General features: G+C 42.4%; 1 protein-coding gene across 1 annotated transcript; it reads right to left on the bottom strand.

The window, feature by feature from the left end:
- Positions 1–400: 400 nt before the first annotated feature.
- On the bottom strand, positions 401–17989 carry LMLN (leishmanolysin like peptidase). Its single transcript, XM_009904419.2, has 17 exons — positions 17831–17989; positions 17373–17470; positions 17252–17282; positions 16641–16723; positions 15830–15947; positions 14261–14439; positions 12792–12897; positions 12452–12546; positions 10934–11051; positions 9193–9300; positions 7499–7575; positions 6647–6757; positions 6082–6214; positions 4986–5145; positions 4019–4149; positions 3098–3308; positions 401–1555 (listed from the first exon to the last, which is right to left on the bottom strand). The coding sequence occupies exons 1-17, from the start codon at positions 17987–17989 to the stop codon at positions 1461–1463; spliced, it is 2013 nt and encodes a 670-aa protein (XP_009902721.2). The 3' UTR covers positions 401–1460.
- Positions 17990–20564: the final 2575 nt, after the last annotated feature.

A 20564-nucleotide genomic window follows, 5' to 3' on the forward strand; every position in this document is an offset into this window, starting at 1 on the left:
AGTAACACCTTTTGCCCTGTCTTTGCACTTTTTTTTTGTGCACTGGGCACATCTGCTCCCTCAAGTTTCGTACTTCTCCAAGAATGAAAACTATCCTAACAGGACAGACAACGGACTGGACCACAGAAGAGTTTCTTTTACTCTGAACAGGATTATTGTTAACACATTATAGAGTCAGGAACAAACAAAAACATCCTTCAAAGTGTCCTCTACGGCAGCTAGACAGATTTTGCTCGTTTCCTTTCTCTTCTATATTTTGTCTATCAAGTGATTAATTTTGCACCAAGGCATACCCTCAGTGTGGCTCCAAAATGTCTCATTCTCAACTTATTCCAAATACTCAAATAATCCATAATATGCCCAAGTAAAAAGTCAAACAAACAAACAAAAAAATCCCCAACCAAACCAAACAAAAACCAAACCAGAAACAGACAGATTTCCTCGTTTAAAAAAACCCCACCCAACACATTCAACATAGTTTTTGGTCTAGAGAAATCAATATGGTCCTGTAAGGTTATAGCTGCCATTGCTACTGGTTTGCTCATCCACAAGAAGGGTGAACAGCTGCTTTGATAGCTATTTGAAAAAACTAATACTACCATTATTTAAGAAGCAAACCCACAAAATGAAAAATAATCAGAAATGCTATCCCAGTTTTACAAACTGGGTGTCAGCACTGAGATGCATCTACCCAGCAAATGACTCTGAGGATAGGAAGTTTCACAGTAGACCTGGCACATCCTAGTGAAAATGGGATTTCTAGAAGGTCGGCTTGGTGACCAGTCTGAAATTCAGCTTTGATCATGTAGGAGGTTTAAGTGAACCCCAAGAATTAGCCACTTCACCACAAACTAGTATCGACTCTGCTAAGTCCCAAAGCTGCAGAATCCATTTGTGGAGATAACCTCCCACCCATTGGTCTGTCCCATGGTATTTTTCCTTTCCCCCATAAACTCTAAGAATTGACAAAACAAACAAAACCATGATTCCAACACCTGCTTAGGCCTGGGTTATTAGCAGTGATGACAATGGATTTTCAGATGGCTTTTGACTAAACCACTGAGGTATATTTCCAGTTTGAGGATCCTTTGCTACTAGTCACCATAAAACAGCCCTCAGCTGTGTTACAGAAGAGTTCTCATGTCAAATCTTGACCAGGTTGCCAGGTAGTCAACATGGTTGGCATAGCAGATCTTGTTACTGCATCAGAACAATCAAAGGTTGCAATTCAGGAAAATACTGGCACTTATTAAGATGTCAAGGGGAATTTTCCTCCTCTCAAACTCCAGCTGCTTTTGTTAGTACCTTCTCAACTACTGTCTGCATCAATACCTGCCAGGAGAGATGAGGCTTGGCAGAAGGAAGCTGCCTGCAGAGACAAAAACCTCCGAGTTCCACAATCAGGAGTGCAATATGGTGGTTATAGGATCTTGGCATATCTTCTCGCCCCATGCTTAACTCTATGCGCAGAGAAATAATCCTGTTAGCAGGGGAATTAAATTAGCCATCAATAGCCAGAGGGTTACAACCAGGCTAGATGAGCAGGAGCATAAATCTGAAATAAAAACCAAAACATCATAAAGCTTATACATTTCATATTCAAAGAGATGAGGGAATAACAAAGAGAACACTAAACACCATCAAACACAACAAACATTTGCAGTAATCTGCACTGATTCATCCTAGCTTCCACAGCTAGGAATTCAAACCCAGCAAACAACACATTTGCTGCCTTTACAATCAAACAAATGTCTGTGTTCTTTCACTGAGAGCAATCAGGAGAGTGAGAAAAATACATCAGCATGGCAAGAAAAAAAAGCAGGCAGTTCCCTATGGCATGACTGAGGAGAAGCAGCATTTCAAGACACTTTTTATCCATATGGCTGAAGTCGCTTCAAAACCCGAGCCACAAAGCACCAAGCTGAAAAGGAAAGGGGTGCAAAAAAACCCAAACCTTAAAAACCGAGGGAGAACCCCAAATACATGAATCAGGGAGTTTGCCCATATGGCAGCTGATCACACAGCCATGAGATTTAAGAAAACATGGCCATAAATGTAAATTTGCACAGTAAAAGCAATTATATATATATCTATATATATAAAAATATGTGTGTGTATATATAAAATATTATAGAGAGATATATTATACATACACTATATATATTACATTCTATGTGTATTATATAATGTGTATTTTATATATACACTCATTTTGATATAAAATATATATGTTATACACACACCCCCCTGTATGAGAAACACCAAGCATGATTTCAAACAGCCATTAGAAAATGTGAATCTCCCTGGTTACAGTGCTCTCATTCTAAAAATCTAAGCTATAGGACTCATTCTACCAACCCCTGGAATGTTGCCATCTCAGACAAAACAAAAATCCACAACCCAAGTGCACCACTTTGAAAAACAACCAACAAAACAACAAGAATTCAGTGAGCAGGCAAACTAAACAGGTTTGTTTCTTCCATGAAACCTGCAGCGGATGCAGCACATCCAACTGTTAAAGAACTGGTTAAAGGCTTAGTAACAAGCCACTAGTGCAAAGCACTACAGACTGTTCTCTTCCATCAATTTCCTTTTTAGAAAGCCATCTGTTCTTGACAAAACATTAACTGGTAGTCAGTGAATTAAGCTTTTCTACCTCCCTCAAAAAGCAAACTGACACTCATCTCTTGTGTTCTGGGTTACAGCATTAACCTTGTAAACAGGAAGTTATACAAGTGAGGACTCCCTTTCCACTAAAGTGATAACTTTGGAGGTTGTAATAAAGGTATGACCTTTAAAACACAGATCAGATTGTCTGGAGAGTTGCTAGGCTAAAGCTAGATTTCTGGGACAATTACCAGGAGATGTGACATGAAGTAGTTATGTTTCAGACGTATTTCTGGCATATGCTGGCAACTCTCCTGCATGACGGCAGAGCAAAAAGCAAGGCACCTTTGCCATCTTTAACTCCTACACTTAGGATCTTCGAACAGCCAGGCCGTGGCTCTCTTCTCCTGTTCCCTGACAGTCAGAGCTGACAGAAACCTTCAGAGCTTCCAGCAGTTTAATATTCACTTCAGCAAATAAGGCAACTCACCGATTGGTGCAGCTCTTGTCAAGTTAGCAGCTGGAGGATCCCGCTCGGGGGGACAGGAGTCACAGAAGTCCCAACAGGCTGGGCAAATCAGGTTGCCAACATGCACCCAGCCATTCATCTGAATGCTCACAGTTAATACCTGACCTGAGCGGCTGCACAAGTACGCAGTGTCCTTGACCCAGACGTGCAGCCCTTGGGGAGAACAAGAAACCTGAAAAGAAAAGAATAGAAGTCAAGCCTGCATAAACATTTATCAGAGAAATATGTTCTGGGGTGTGGAAGCTCTGTCAAGAGCACTACATTCAGTAAACACCTGGCATTAGAGCACAGATTAACTGCAAGCATTTTAGTGCACTCAGAGCAACTACGGGGTTCAAGAATGCTTTAAAGCACTGACTGTACTCTTTTCATGCAATTAAGCATATCATCAACTGAGAACAAGTAAAATTCAGCTTCTGCTAATGACTGCTTTTTTAGAGTGACACCTTTAATGAGATAGCCCTGGATAGGAGGATAATGAAAAGTAAGTGATATGTTCACAGTGCTTTCCACTTTCAAAAAAAAACCACCCAGGGTGACTAATTAAGCTTCAACAACAGAAGATTCCAATAGAATTACTGCTACTTAGCTGTGGAGAAAGTGTCACAGGGTGAAGCACATGAAGTCTCCAGCAAGACTGGAAGTAACACACAAGCTATCCCAGCAGTCATATACTTTACTTGATGCAATCTAAACTACAGGTTTATGATTGGAAGATAACTTATTTTCAAAGCATGTCACACAATCTAGTGATGTAAGGCAGAGATGATCATGTACACTGTCCAGGTGCAAAGTTCCAACACTCACAGCCTATGTTTTCTGCCTGACTTTTCCCTCTAGTATTATTTAAAAAGATAAAAAAAAAAATCAACATATACTTACTTGGTAACATCCACTCCCCCAGTCAGGGTAACTGAGTTTCCTCCTGCACTGTTCCATGACAAAAGCAGATTTCTGAATGAGACATACAGAGTTTGGTCCATATTTCTCAGCACCATAGTTTTTGGTAGGATCTAAGGCAATAAAAAAACCAAAATACAGTGAATTGCAACTTACTAGAGGCACAGAAAATCCTCAACAACTTAATATGCTACAATTATCCAATTCAAAGCTTACTTTTGGAATCTTTTAGACCACTAATCTTCACCAGTTTGGGAATCATACTGTCTTGAATTAAAAGTGTGAAGAAACCCAAGATAAATAAGAAGAAGGAAAAAAAAAAGCACCCAACACATAAGTGAAAAAAGCAAAGCCCAACACAAAGCATCCAAGCACTTCAAATCAGAACTATGTGGATACGTTTGCCCTCAGGGAGTGCTAGCTGACTGCTGGCTTGAGGACAGAGGGTGTTCATTAGTTTGGTTTTGAGATAACTGTACAGCCAGGCAATATTCTACAGCACTCTGGAGCTCTACAAGACTGAACATTCATGCATTACCCTAGGAGACAAGCCCATGTTCTGGAAATTTGCAGAGCTCCTTGCCTTGGCCAAAAAAAACAATCAAGAAAAACCCAGGACAAACCTATGGAGGTGGAAAGTGGAATTATTTTTAACATACTCAAGAAACAACCAACTGACCCAGCCCCACCCTTTGTCTTGCATTTAGATCATTTGGAGCTGTTTTCTGTTCAGCTCTTATGCAATTCTTGTATTGGATGTGAGCGTTTGCTTCCGAAGTGTGTACAAGGTAGTTGTGCTGCGCTGCTCACCCCAGTGCAGCGTTTAGTATACTACCCAGGTAGTGTAAAACTAATTTCACATGCAATTAGTTTGGGTGTATAGCAAGCCCACTGCAGATTCAGAAACATAGTCTGTTAAAAAACCCATACTGAAGAACTGAAAACTGACCTGGCTGGTTTTCGATTATTCTGCAGTCTGAGCTGCGTTGAAATTCACCACTTAAATGCCAGCTGAATTCTTGACTAAAGGGACAGTAGTCAGCAATTTCTACTGAGCCACCATAGTAAGGCAGCTCTTCTGCAGGTACTCCATTAAGATTGTCAAAATACTGTAAAGCAAAATAGGAAGCAAAGCAGTTTGTGCCAAGACAAGCGTGCAGCTGCTTTTAAATAGAACCAATTGCTACAGCTGTAAGAACATCAACCACTGCCACTCAGGAATGTTATTGACAGCAAACTTACAACAGCCACAAAGCAGATAAGGCACAAGTATTTAAGAATACAAAAACAATGCTAAGAGATTTACATTTGCACATATCACCCCTTCCCCTGCCCCTCCTTTGCAATCACAGCATCCTCTGGGATGAAGTGGAACAAATTTCACAGCATGCAGCAACACAGGCCACCAGACCGAGAGGACTGAAGGAGGATCTTATCAATGTTTATAAATACTTAAAGGGTGGGTTAGGAGGATGGGGCCAGCCTTTTTTCAGTGGTGCAAAGTGACAGGACAAGAAGTAACAGGCACAAACCTGGGAAGTTCCATCTAAGCATGAGGTGGAACTTCTTCACATTGAGGGTGGTGGAGCACTGGAACAGACTGCCCAGAGAGGTGGTGGAGTGTCTGTCTCTGGAGTCATTCAAAGCTCATCTAGATGCTGCCCTGTGCTCCAAGTGAACCTGCTCTGGCAGGGGGGTGGACTAGATCTCCAGAGGTCCCTCCCAATGCCTATCATCCCATAATTCCATGACTGGGTAAAGAAATGCCCCAAACAAAACATTCTGAGGGACTTCTGTTATACAGCAATGTTTCCACATGATATTTAATTGGATGGCTATGTGGCATGCTTATTGCTATATCAAAGATCACAAAGCTTTTTTTTCCAGCCTCTAAAACTCCTTATAATAAACTAATCCAACATTTTTCAGTGTCTAATCTCAGCTACTAGTTCAGAAGAAAAGGGAAAAAAAAGAAACAAGTATGATCACCTGGCTGTAAAGTACAAGAATAAACCCAATTATTTGTAAGGTAAGATCCATTATACCTGATATTCCTGAGGTAACTGCTTTGGAAACTTCTGCAAGTTGCACACTGCTACTGCTCTTTGGTCCTGTCTGCAGGTTAACTGCAAAGGATTGCTCCTCAAAGTGTCGCAGTACGGACTGATTAATTGCCTCCTCAAAAAGAAACAAAGAAAGAAAAGATAACATTACAAATCACATTAGACCACTTTAACCACTTCTCATAATTTAACTAAGCAGTCTGACAGGACTGCCTGTTCCCAGTGCATTTCTAACTCAAAGGGACAAAATGTAAGCAAGCAAACACTTTTAGATTAAGTCCCTCCCTTCCTGTCTAAAGCAGAGCCCTCTTATAGGGTAAATGCATTCCACACCCTAAGATGTTTAGCTCTGTATTTACTGAGTGGGATGCTTCTGCTCTTAGTACATCTGGTGTGCTCCTGCCTGGCTGCATTCTGAAGGTAGTCACGGCAGCATTCCTTGTCAACCTGGATTTACCTCCATTTCTTTCTACTGAGTTGCATTTGAAGGACAAATGTAAGCAAGCATCAGGCCTTCTGCATTTTGTTTTTAAGACTGTATTCTTACTTCTGTCTCTTCTGGTCGATCCAGAATTTACAGCTCTTCATGACGAAGTCACAGCCTTTGTTGCGTCCCCAGTCTAATTTCTCTGCCATGCTGTAGTTTGCTTTATACCAGCTGGAAAGGTATTTTGAAATGGGAATACAGTTACTTCAAAATTGAGTGTTCTGATTAATGAAACAGCAATTCAAAGAACTTCATACTAGGCATTAAAGCATTCAAATGGAGCAAAGGAGAAACTGGATTAACTTTCTGCCTATAGCAAAATACATTACAATTTCACTATTTCCTAAGTCACAATGAACTAAAACTTAATGTTTATTTGTTCAACAGCAATGCATCATGACCTGCAAAGGAACAAAGCACACAGAAAGATCAAGTTTTAGACAATTTATGCCAACTACAAGAAGAACTGGAAAAATAGTATCTACTGCCCAGGGAGGTGGTGGAGTCACCGTCCCTGGACGTGTTCAAGAGGGGATTGGATGTGGCACTTGGTGCCATGGTCTAGTCATGAGGTCTGTGTTGATGGGTTGGACTTGATGATCTTTGAGGTCTCTTCCAGCCTTGGTGATACTGTGATACCACATGCAACAAAAAAATATATTAAGAAAAAAAGCAAACACACTGCAGACAGAACTATGCATTGCCATGTGTTTTTTAAGGCTAGATTAAAAATGGATGGGTTTTGAAAAACACAAAGAAAAATGAACATACCAGGTATAACTCCTTGTCTAATGTAATGCAAATTATGCCAATTAATGTTGCAGTAAATAGTAAATTCCAAATAAAACCAGGTACAATAAAAAACAAACTAAGTAACAACAAAAAAAAAGGCCCATTCTTTTTAACTCTTACCCTGTGTCTTCCATTAATGCTAAGGTGATCCTGGAAAAGACTCGATTCTGTGTGTGGGATCCAGTCATTGCTTCATTCTGAAAGTTAACAGCTACTATCAGTGAGCCACTCAAAATCACCATTGTAAGAAAATGCTTCCTATGAAAAAAAGCATTTTATTTCCAGTACCTTCTTACTATTGACAACCCAACCCCAATCTCTTATGAAAGAGATCAAAAGCAGAACTCCTTTCCCCACCTGTTCCAGCCTTTAAAGCTTCACAATTCTAGAAGCCAGAAAGCTCATTCCAGATTCCAGCTTAACCTTACACAACCAAATGTGTACTCACTTTTGTTTAGGTAAAATAAAACTCTTCCTTCTTCTAACAAATTTATCAGCAGGAATCACACCACACCTTCTGTCTCTTTTTAGTAAGATGAAACCCAAGTTCATTTTAGTTTCCTTGTGCAAGACTAATTTTTAGTTTCCCTAGAATTTCTAGTAGCTCTTGTCAGGACATATGACTAAAGGAACACAGCACTTCCGAGGAAGCTTTATTAGTGCAGCAGTGGAATAAAGAAGTTTACACAAACCTCAAAAGAGCAACTCCAGTCACCCTGGAGTTGCCTGATAATAACTGAAATGCCTGTTTCCTGCTCAGTCATTTCCATCTGATAAAAGTTCAGGCTCAGAGTAAAAGTCATTCACCCCTAATTATACAACTTTGGGATTTCTATTACTGAACTTCATCTCATTTCTATTATTTCTTCAAAACCTGTAGTCTTCCAGCCTCTCTTCTCCACTTACATGGAGAAGTTATTAGTCCTATATTTGCAATCTCTACAATACTTAATGAGAGCTGAATCAAGACCAAAACCAAATCATATGAGTTACCTTCCAATTATAAACTTTCTCTGAAAAGGTGGAGAATAATTCTTATCTCCTTTTTGTTAATCCTACTCCATCCTTACAATTACTCTTGTAGCAATCTTTCCATTTGTCTTTAAATTACTGTTCCACGCCAAAGGTTACTGAAAAGCAGGAAAAACTAACCATTTTTAGCCTGAAGAATATGCCTTTTTCAAGATTACTTCCAGAAAAAGGTCTGTCCTGAAGCATTTCCCTTCATCTTTACCTCACTGTATACAACAATAACTAGAAAGCGTACCTCTGCCAAAAAAATGTCAATGAATGCAAAGTTATAAATAAAAATAAGCTTAAATGTCAAGAGGGAAATAAGTGTTTCCTTGATCAGATGAGGGTCTAAAGCTGGCAAAAGCTAACCCCAGGGGACATGAATAAAGATGAAGCCAAGATAATGAACAGACAGAATGATCAAATATTTGTCATATAAGAAGCAGAGAGTGACAAAGTTGAATTGACTCAAAAAGGAATGACCTTTTCTCTTAAAAAAAAAAAAGGAGCACTGCTTCTCAAAAGGGTAGATGGCAGACAAAAGTAAGAGACCTTTAGTTTTCTAGCTCTCAGCTTATCTCAAACTCCTACCCTATAGGACTTACCAATAAGGTAAAAAGATTTACCTAGAAATTGGACATTGAAGTATTTGTAGTTTAGTAGAGTTTGTGATAAATCTCAGTGAGGTCTGATACACCTGCATTTTCAAGGCTCCAGTAGGCACTGCTATAAATCTAAAAGTAAAGGTAGAAGAAGTAGGCATTTCCACATCCCCCTCCATCCCTAATACCAGCACTAACCTCCAACAACCTCTTTTCCCAGTGATTGAGCTCTGTACCCATGCCACCTTGATTTTCAAGCTCCATTCCCTCTAGAATTGGACAATTAAAATGTTTTCGAGCTTCTTCCTAGAAAGAAAACAATTCAACACAAAACTCTCAGGATATTGAGACATATAACCAACTCTACACAGACCTAATGTTTTAGAACTATCTTTAAAAAACTACTGCAGCATTTCTTTTTCTGCCATCTCATTTTCCTTCATATGTAAAAAACCACTTCTGCTGAGAGCCGGCAAGGACCCCAGCACCAACCCCAGCATTCTGTCTCTTATTTCCTGGAAATAAAGGATGGAAGAATAAATCAGAAACAGAATTAGCTGAGAACAGCATGCACACACCAAAGGCCACATAAAAACAATGCCCCCCAAAAGTAACAATTTAGGAACACTACACACAGGTTGGAAGAGACCTCAAAGATCATCACCTCCAACCCATCACCACAGACCTCATGACTAAAGCATGGCACCAAGTGCCACGTCCAGTCCTCTCTTGAACACCTGCACTACAACTCTGCTTCTGCCAAATGTTTCAGAGAAAAATCACTTTTCTGTGAGGAAGCTGCATGTGTCAACCAGCACTGCATGGGGAAGTATTTTCTGCAAAATATTTTTAAACCTGAAGAGGCATCACAACAAAGCTGTGGTCTCAGAGTCAGGAGCTCAGCCTTTGCCAGTGTGGTACTACCCAGGAGCACTTTTAACACTCTGAGCCTTTTGACCAGCACAGACAATTTTGAGAACAGTGGTAACTATTTTGCTCCATGTTCTGTTTTAGACATAAAACAAACAAAAAGATTACTTGTGGCCAAATATAATTAACACTGTAACTTACTTCAGGGGAGGTTTAGGTTGGATGTTAGGAAGAAGTTCTATACAGAGAGAGTGATTCCCCACTAGAATGGGCTGCCCGGGGAGGTGGTGGAGTCACCATCATTGAAGGTGCTCAGGAGGAGACTTGATGGGGTGCTTGGTGCCATGGTTTAGTTGTTTAGGTGGTGTTGGATCGGTTGATGGGTTGGACACGATGATCTTGAAGGTCTCTTCCAACCTGGTTTATTCTATTTATTCTATTCTATGTATTATTACACTGAAGCATATGTTCTGTTGAAGGTGTGTGGGGGGGTAAGAGTCAGAAGTGTAGGAAGCAAGAAAGAATTTCCAAGAATATTTCCAAGAATACTTTTTACACATGACAAAATGCTACCTGCATTTTTTTTTTAATCAATACAATCAGAAAAATATTAAAATTATGGTTTTGAAGAGGAAAGAGGAAACTAGGATGACTATAAAAATGGGAAAAGCAGTGACAGCACTATCTGTCAGGCAGATAGTTAAGGCAACAGGACTAAAAAGTGTGTAAGTCTGTAAGAAAGCATCTAAAGAGTAGGATTATGGCATCTATTCAGCATCAGTTTTGCTTAACCTTTTATAATTTACTTCCCAGTCTCCTTATTGCCTCTCATGCCAATATATTTATTTCATACTGTCAACCATTTCTCACTTCCTCTTGGATACGTCGTCTCAGCTAATTATACATAATTACCCAGTCTTAATTGCACAGTCTTTAGGCCATATTTTCAGGGAAAGGGTATTCAGTGTTAGGATATTACTTCTTAAAGTATAACAAATATTTATGGCCCGAGAATGTGATGGCAACCTTGGCAAACAAAGCGTAGAAGTTGAAGTTAATCCACACTTACCACCACACGAGGCGTTATCAGCAGATGAACAGCGTGGCGCAGCATCTTGCCCCCGCGCACGTCCCATAACCTCACCGCCTTGTGAACGACTTTATCGCTCCACTGATACAAACCTAGACTGTGAGAAGGATGACTGGGCTATAAATCTTGCCCACAAATGCACACTACTGCGCCAAAATTTATCACCGTAGAAAAACAGAATCACAGAACAGTGATTGATCTTTACACTTCCTCATGCTCTCTGAAGTTTAAATTCATCACGCAACAATTCTCCTTTGCACAACATGCACTTGTTATCACAGTATCACCAAGGCTGGAAGAGACCTCATAGATCATCGAGTCCAACCTGTCACCACAGACCTCATGACTAGACCATGGCACCAAGTGCCACATCCAATCCCCTCTTGAACACGTCCAGGGACGGTGACCCCACCACCTCCCTGGGCAGCCCATTCCAATGACGAATGACTCTCAGTGAATAACTTTCTCCTCACCTCAAACCTAAACTTCCCCTGGCAAAACTTGAGACTGTGTCCCCTTGTTCTGGTGCTGGTTGCCTGGGAGAAGAGACCAACCCCTTCCTGGCTACAACCACCTTTCAGGTAGTTGTAGAGAGCAATGAGGTCACCCCTGAGCTTCCTCTTCTCCAGGCTAAAGAATCCCAGCTCCCTCAGCCTCTCCTCATAGGGCTTGTGCTTCAAGGCCTCTCCCCAGCCTTGTTGCCCTTCTCTGGACACATTCAAGTGTCTCGATGTCCTTCCTAAACTGAGGGGCCCGGAACTGGACACAGTACTCAAGGTGTGGACTAACTAATGCAGAGCACAGGGGCACAATGACTTCCCTGCTCCTGCTGGCCACACTATTCCTAATGCAGGCCAGGATGTACACAACTCTAATTAAGTCAGATCATTAAAGTCACCTGTAGACTCAAGATGCATTTTCTACAGTTATCCAAAGTGCAAGAAATAAAGATCCTCAACACTGCTATTACAAAAAGTTGAACCAACCCAAAAGCTCTCTACCTTTCCACCTCCAAAAACCTCTAGAAGAACATTTCTACAGTATGAACTAAATGGAATTAAAATCAAACTGTTCATTCAACACATCAGAAAATTCAGGCAGCAGACTACACACATTGTCAGTTCTGCAATGCCACAAACTTTGCATGACATACGTCTTAAAAGAGAATTGCACTGGCATTTGACACACCACAGAAAATAGAAGCCCTGATTTAGTAAGATGTTTGGTGTCAGAATTTAAGCACATGCTTAACTTCAAGCCTCCTGATAAAGGAAGTCTTGCTTTAGTTTGCAGTACACATGGATAATATAACTGCTTAATACAAATGTAAAGAAAGACTAAAAAAAACACTATGCCCCAATGTTTGAACTTACTAAAGGCAAAGCATTCAAATAATGGAATCAAGTTGGATTTTCGACGGGCAAGAATAAATGCTAAGGCGGCAACATGAAAACATCCTGCAATGGGAGCACCAAGAGATCCAAAAAACTAACATACCTCTCATTAAAAGGAGGGAGACCATCTGCATATCTTGTTGTCAAAGGTTTTCCATCATCATCACGATAAAATGCAAACAGGCCAGCAGAGAAACCCTTCAAATTAAAAACCAAGCACACAGAAACCTTTGCTAAGACACTGACAGACAAAGTCAAATGCCAGTCAACGTGAAAGAGTTATCACAGGCACCTCAGATGCACTGCAAGTACCACACCTCACGGCAATTAACACACAAGTTGATGGAAGCAAAGCAAGAGCTTTCCTCCACCACACTGGAGGTGTGTGAAGAAGCAAGCACAAATTTCAGGGAAAGGTATTTTATGTAAAAATCAACCCTTACCAGCGCATGGATGATCTCATGCTTCACTGTAGACAACATGCCAACAAATTCCTGAGCTTGTGTGGAAATCATGTTGGGACACAAGTTAGCATATCCTGCTATTGGCCTGCAAGAGAGTTTTGAAATGAAATTGTTTTCAGTAGAACAGTAGCAAATTCACAACACATCCACTTGAAATGGTAGGTCATTTTTATTTATTTTGTTTTTAAATGGAGACTAATGTAAAAGTAAGTTCTTCCAAATAATTCTCTCACAGTATCACAGTATAACTAAGGTTGGAAGAGACCCCAAGGATCATCAAGTCCATCCTGTCTCGACAGACCTCACGACTAGACCATGGCACCAAGTGCCACGTCCAATCTCCTCTTGAACACCTCCAGGGACGGTGACTCCACCACCTCCCTGGGCAGCCCATTCCAATGACCAACGACTCACTCAGTGAAGAACTTTCTCCTCACCTCGAGTCTAAACCTCCCCTGGTGCAGCTTGAGACTGTGTCCCCTTAATCATTGTCCTCTCAATTATTTATATGGCACTTGGCGCCATGGTTTAGTAGTCATGAGGTCTTGGGTGACAGGTTGGACTTGATGATCTTTGAGGTCTCTTCCAACCATATTGATTCTATGATTCTAACTACCTGAAAGGAGGTTGTAGCCCCATGGGGGTTTGGCCTCTTCTCCCAGGCACCCAGCACCAGAACAAGAGGACACAGTCTCAAGCTGTGCCAAGGGAGGTTTAGGCTGGAGGTGAGGAGAAATTTCTTCCCAGAAAGAGTAATTGGCCCTTGGAATGTGCTGCCCAGGGAGGTGGTGGAGTCACCGTCCCTGGAGGTGTTCAAAAAAGGACTGGATGTGGCACTCAAAGCCATGGTTTAGTTGTCAGGAGGTGTTAGGTATTAAGTAATAGGTTGGACTTGATGATCTCTGAGGTCTTTTCCAACCTTAATTGATTCTATGATTCTATACAGTCTATTAAAAATACAGCAACCAGCTTACTGTTGAAGTGGAGCGGGAGGGGATCAATCTTCATACTCAGCATTCTGCACTGATGTCATTGACAACAGTGGAAGGGATCTGAATTTTAAGCAAGACGCTATAGAGGTAGAATGTGTCTGTTACAAGGACTACAACCAAACTAGAAGCAAGAGCCACATAAAGTAGGGCCTATTTGCATTCCATCTCCTTCAGATTTTTGAGATATGGCATTCACTTCAACACAAGCAGGATCTTGAAGCAGTTTAGGCAAAAACAGTGGACAATTAGTTATGACTTAAATGCCTCAGCTTTGCAAGGTAAATCACTACTTCATGATTTTGTGCTCTTAAGATACGTGCAGTGCTTGCCTGTTTCAATAATGACTTCTACTTTGATATATTATACAACACAGGGAAACAATTAAACTCCACATCTAAACAAAAATAAATCAGAAGTCTAATTAAAAAGAGAGTTTGTACCAGATGGAATACTTGCCTGTCCATTTCAGCCTCCAGCTGGCAGTAGGCTGCATATGCAATGATGTTTTCATGGCCACACCTTTCAGTAGTGAGAGCACTGACGTAAAGCACGAAGTCAGCATCCCGAACCCCTTCCTGGTCAGGTAAGCCTGTGGGTCCGTAGTGCCACTCACTCTCATTGTACACCCTGCATTGCTTTGACAATGTTCACAGGGAACAGTTAAAACACATTAGCTGTGGTGGACATTTTGCATGACAGAATTCAGTCAGCTTGAAGAAAAAATTAAATCCCACTGTAAGCCAGCAGAAGAGGAGAAAACTCCCCAGGAGTAAACAAGACTACAGCCAAGGAGTAACTTTGAAATTGCCAGTTCTTTGATTTGCTAGACACTAAGGTGGCAGATTTTGAATAAAAGTCCCTGCCAAGCTGGATATCCCCAAATGAGCACCTTTTATTTCCTACAAATTAAAAAGTTTTCTCTTACAGAAAGAGTACACATCAGTAGCAACCACATTTCACATGTAATCAATACTCTAGCTGAAACTAGCTGAGAGAAAGAAAGAAATCTAACAGTCACATACTGTAGCTGTATAAAAAATTCATGCAGGGCAACAATTTACAAGCATTTCCTGTATCATGCTCCTGGTTCAGTGGATAACCTTTAAATGAGATCTTAAACCAAGGAAAAAAACTTATTAATCCTGTGAAAATCTAACTGTTAATGCAGTGGCTAGCAGCAATTCAACAAGATTTGAATCTCATTCTCTCTGTACAGTTCATTATAACTCAGGCTAACAGTCAACAGTACTTGGCTCTTGGTTTAACATCACAAACTAAAGAAACTCCCCTGGGACAGCAATGTGCCCTTATGGCCAAAAGGGACAATGGTATCCTGAGATGCATCAAGAAAAGTGTGTCCAGCAGGCCTAGGGAGGTTCACCTCCCCCTCTGCTCTGACTTGGTGAGACCACACCTGGAATACTGTATCCAGTTTTGGGCTCCCCAGTTTGACGGGAATCTACTGGAAAGTCCAAGGGACAGCTACAGGGATGATTAAAGGACTGGAACATCTCTCCCATGAAGAAAGACTGAAAGAACTGGGGCTGTTTAGTCTTGAGAAGGCTGTAAGGGGATATTATCAATGTCTACAAATATCTGAGGGGTGGGTGTCAAGATAAAGGTGCCAGTCTCTTTTTGATGGTGCCCACTAATAGGACAAGGAACAATGGGTGTAAGCTGGAACACAAAAATTCAACCTCAACAGGAGGAGACTCTTTACTGTGAGGATGACAGAGCTGCCCAGACAGGTTGTGAAGTCTCCTCTGGAGACTTTCAAAAACCACCAGGGTGCCTTCCTGTGTGGCCTGCACTAGGTGATACTGCTCTGGCAGAGGGGTTGGTCTAGATGATCCTTCCAACCCCTAACATTCTATGATTCTAAGTCAAGTTGTTGTATTCTGTCACACAAAATTAGCGATATCCCTCAAGCAGATCACTTATGCACAGTTAGCCGTATTAACATTTTTATTACTGTCCACAAACAATATTTCAAAGGTTAGGAAGCATCTGGATGGCACAGCTTACCTGGAGGTGCTTCTCAGGAACTATAACCGGCCCACATCTGGTATGGTCTGCGCAGGCTCCCCGGCAGTATCTGTGAGGGTCAGCTTTCCTCCTTAAATACTGGTTTGTGGCACACTGCCTTCAATCAAACATGAAAGACAGTCAGCACTGTTTTATTATTAAAAAGAAACTTTAGAATAGTCTTACAGCATCCAACAACACTGCAATACAGGTATCTAATGTTAACTTTCACAGTGAGAATTGTTAGTTAACCTGCTCGACATAATGCTCATTAATGGAATATGCACAGGTTCAAAGAGAGATTAGGAACAGGCTAAACAGGCAGCATGTATATCCTTTAACATTTCTGACACAAGAAATGTAGATGTTGATCACAGAAGGCTGGCAGATTTGTGTATGCTCCCTCAACAGCATCTGCTACCACCACAGATGGGTCACTGGTCTGACTCAAGAGGGCATTTCTTACATTCTTATTCTGGTTTTATTTCAAATAAGCCACACATTAAAAAACCAAAACAAACCACAACCATCACCACCAAAACCACCACACACCAGCAAAAACCAAAACTAACCACCTACCACCAACCAAACCCCAAACCTAACAACAAAACAACCAAAAACCCCAAAACAACAACCAACCCCCCCCCGAACACAAAGCAGCAAACAAAAATCAAACAAAACAACACACACACATACACAAAACCCCTAACAATGACAACAACAAAAAAAGGCAAACAAAAACCCTCCACCACGAGGTTCAATATCAAATGTCTGTAATACAGCAAGTGGCCTTCAACAAACTGTCACAAACCTGCTCAGTAATATAGTCCCCGTGGATTTGCGCACTTGGAAGGTCTTCTCCAAATAAGACACAGCTTGTGGAAAAAGCTTGTTCTGAACAAGAAGAAAAAAAAATAGAAGTCACCCAGTAGCAGTGCAGACACAACTCACAATAAAAGGGTTAACTGCCACATTACATGAAATTTGCTGTATGTTGTGGTACGGCAGAAAAGTGGAGATCCAGACTTGCTAAGAAGTTGAACTGTTATCAAAATACTTAGGAAAGGTTTTGTTTCAGTATTCCAATATTTTGCTATTGGAGTGACAAAATGAGAAGGGAGCCAGTATTAATCTGAATTTACAGCTGAAAAGAGCCTTTAAAACTTCAAAACATTTCTTACTGAAACATTTGCACCTTGGGATACAGCAAACAAACACCGACCAACATTCAACAGAACACTGGAAACATCTGGAATGGAGACATAATCCGCACACAAAACCTTGATTTCCTGGACTAGAGAGTGTGAAATAGTTTGGCTTCAAAGCCCCTAGTTAAATTTGCCTTAAACATCATCCATGTTAATAAAATATGGACACCAAAAAAAAAAAGGAGAAGGTGTTTGTGTAACAAATATGACATACCTTTATAAGGTGTCTTTTCTCAGGTAGCAAGCTGTATTTAAAAACAAAACACGTAAGTTCTGGTTAATAGGATTTCTGTTCTCAGATGTGGAGAACAGAAAGGTTGCTACATTATACTCACTCCTCAACGCTTCTGTCGTATATAATCTTAATTCTTAGCTGTTGATCCACATTTCTCTTCGAGACATGATTTTCCTTTAGAGGAACTTGATAGACAACCTGGAGGGGAGAAAGAGGAACAAGACGCCAATTAGGCGGCTCACCTAGGCGGCCACACGAAGGCCTGCTCCCAGACCCTTCACTCATCATCTGCCAGAGCCTCTTTTTGCCTGTTTTTAAGCAAAGCCCCTTCCCTCCCCTCTCCTCGCACTCCGCCGCGCAGACAGAAGCCGCCCCGCACCCGCCCGCTGTCGCTATAAAGCCGAGGACCACACCGTGGGGACCTGCGGAGCTAGACCCCGCACAGCCCTAGTTTGAGGCAGCAGTGCAGGTCACGGATCCAGCAAAGGCAGCGGGAAACGGAGGACCCCTTGCCCCCCAGCCTCCTTGCCGCCCGAGGACGCCCCGCCACGGCCCCACCTCCTTGCCGCTGGGCACGCGGTGATGACAGGACGAGAAAGAAGAAAGAGAAAGGGCGGCCGGGCGTCCACAGCCTAGCAGCAGCAGCGCAGCGGTGAAAGCAGCGAGCCCCTGGCACGGGCAAGACCAGGAGCGCCCGCCGCCCGGCTCAGCGGCCATCTTCGACTGGCCCTCCGCCGCGTCGCCATGGAGGCAGCGCCGGTGGAAGCGGCCTGCACCAATAGGCAAGCGGGGAGTGCGGGAGAGGGTGGGACGGAGGCGGTGGGCGCTGCTGATTGGGCGCAGCTCACTGAGGGGTGGCGGGTGGGGCAGGCGGCGGTAGCGGGGGGTGAGGGTGAGGGGAAGGTGAAGGAGGGCGCGGGGAGGGACAGCCGGGCGAGGGCGCGGTCCGTTCCTCTGCTCCGCGATGGTGTGACCCCACTTGCGGCACCGTATCCAGCTCTGCAGCCCCCAGCGGGACCAGAGACACCACCAAAATGATCAAAGAACTGGAACACTTCTGCTATAGGGACAGGCTGAGTTGGGAGTTGTTCAGCCTGGAGAAGACTCCAGACTTACTGTGGCTTTTCAGACTTAGAAGGGGCAATCTTTCAACAGGACAAGGATTGATAATTTTAAATTGAGAGAGGAAGATTTAGAGTAGAAACAAGACATTTTGTACAGCGAGGGTGCTGAGGTACTGGCACAGGTTGCCCAGAGAAATTTCCCCATGTCTGGAAACATCAAGGTCAAGCTGGAAGGGGCTCTGAACAATCTGATTTAGTTGAAGATGTCCCTGTTGACTGCAGGGGGTTGGACTGGATGAGCTGCAAAGGTCACTTCCATCCCAAACTGTTTTGTGATTTTTGCAGGGCAACAGTGCAGCACAATGCAGGATTTCCAGAGGCAATGCAGTGATCTGCAGCTGAGCCTTCTGTGCAGTACTGTGGGGCATGTGGGACAGGCAGCACTCTGCAGTGTGTGCAGTGCTGGCCAGTGGCATGCAATGGGAGCACGGGCAAGTGTAGCAGTGTGCAGAGCAACATGAGGCAATGCATTTCTCAGTAACCCAGTCAGATGCAGTGTGGCATAATCCTGTTAGGTCCATGCAATGCAGTGAGGAGCTGTGCATCTCATTGCTGCATGAGATTCAGTGCACTCTATGGGAAGCTTTTCACTGCCTGGTCACTTATAAAGCCAGTTTTTCGTTTGGGCACCAAGTCCCCAGCTAATCAAAGCCAAAGCACTCTCCCATGACCAAGGTCCTTGGCCCCAGGAGTCCACTGCTTTGAGGGCTTTGCTCCAGGCTGAGAGTCTGAAATCTTAGTGCACAGCAGCAAAGGTCCTCCTGCAGCCAGCCCATCCCAACACTCCAGTGTGGGGCTGGGATTTAATTTTTCATACTCCATGTAGCCCTTTCCATCTTTTTGGACCATAACCACTATACAACAAAGCACACCCAAGTTTATAGTACAGAAACTAGTAAAGAAATGTGTACAACCAGCACCAGGGATAAAAATTGTCAGGGTTTTTGCACTGCTTCATTTTGCAGCTCCTGCTGCTTTCCATGGCACTAAACTGTGTGGTCCATGCATATAGAAAGTGGTGTATCCCAGCTCACCATGCAGCTTAGTGACAGCAGGGCAAGAAGCCAGTGGACAATTGGTGCTGTCAGTTAAACTGAGCCACTCTATCTGCTGCACTGTTTAAGCAATACAGAAAACCACCCCCACCCCCCAAAAAAGGGAGAAAAGCATCCTCCCCTTTCCCCAGGGAGCAAAATCTATTAAAGCAGGAATGGGTTAAAATCTGTTTTGCTTGAAGTGGGAATGTATGCAGGACATTCATCTAAAGTGTTGTATGGACACCTGCTGTGAAGAGCTTAACTTTTTTATATTGCCACCTCCATAAGCAATGAGAGCATTGCAGTCTGGCATTTTAAGACATCCTGGCTGCTATTTATAGCAGGGGGCTCCTTTGGAGAAAGGCAAAATACTTTCAGCTGGCGGCTGTATGCACAAATCTGTCACCTGGGACAAGAGAAGAAAACAATTTTGTCTTCCAGGCATTTTCAGGTGGCCGTTGTTTATGCTATTACTGTAACATAAAGAGGCTAAAATGTAAAGCAACATTTCCACTTGAAGTCTGTGCCTGCGTGTAAATGACTCAGTAATACAATGTAGCTGTTGGAAAACACTTTTATTAGATCCAGCCTACATTTGGTTTTGAGTGGCAGTTGTAAGGTTACCATTGTGATTGTGTACCAGTTGCAAAGAGGTACAAATGCCATTATTTGTTTTTTTTTTTTACTTGCTTTACACAGTTGAAATATTTTCAAACAGTTTTAAGTGTGCTGACCTGTAGGGGTACAACTAACCTGTAGATGGCTCTCTGCAAACTGGTAATTCTACAGGAGGGTCAGTAGTTTGGCACTGTCCAGAAGAAATTAAAAGGCTCTCTTCCTTGTCTTGAAAATGCAAGTAGCAATGGCTTTGTAGGTGGAAGGTGGTTGTACTTAGAACAGGGGACCACAGAGAATGCCCCAAAGAAACAGGTTTGAACATAAGAATTTATACCCAGGGAATAATAAAGTATGCTGCAACAGCAGGAGGTGTGAAACAGTGAGTGCAAAGTGTATGTCCAATATCCCTACAGGTGAGGCAGAGCAGCTCTCCCTCCGACCGGGCCCCTGTGCCTAGGATGGGAAGAGGTTGGGGCTGTTCTCACAGTTCTTTCCTACACCTCTGCATAACTA

The sequence above is a fragment of the Dryobates pubescens genome, chromosome 2 (assembly GCF_014839835.1).
Source record: "Dryobates pubescens isolate bDryPub1 chromosome 2, bDryPub1.pri, whole genome shotgun sequence".
Lineage (NCBI taxonomy): Eukaryota > Metazoa > Chordata > Aves > Piciformes > Picidae > Dryobates > Dryobates pubescens.

Coding starts and splice junctions, on each gene's coding strand:
- LMLN (XM_009904419.2), bottom strand. CDS start 17,989: ATGGCCGCTGAGCCGGGCGGCGGGCGCTCCTGGTCTTGCCCGTGCCAG. Junction 12,898..14,260: donor CTGGAGGCTGAAATGGACAG/GCAAGTATTCCA, acceptor ACTCTCTTGCAG/GCCAATAGCAGGATATGCTA. Junction 5,146..6,081: donor AGTTACCTCAGGAATATCAG/GTATAATGGATC, acceptor TTTGCTTTACAG/TATTTTGACAATCTTAATGG.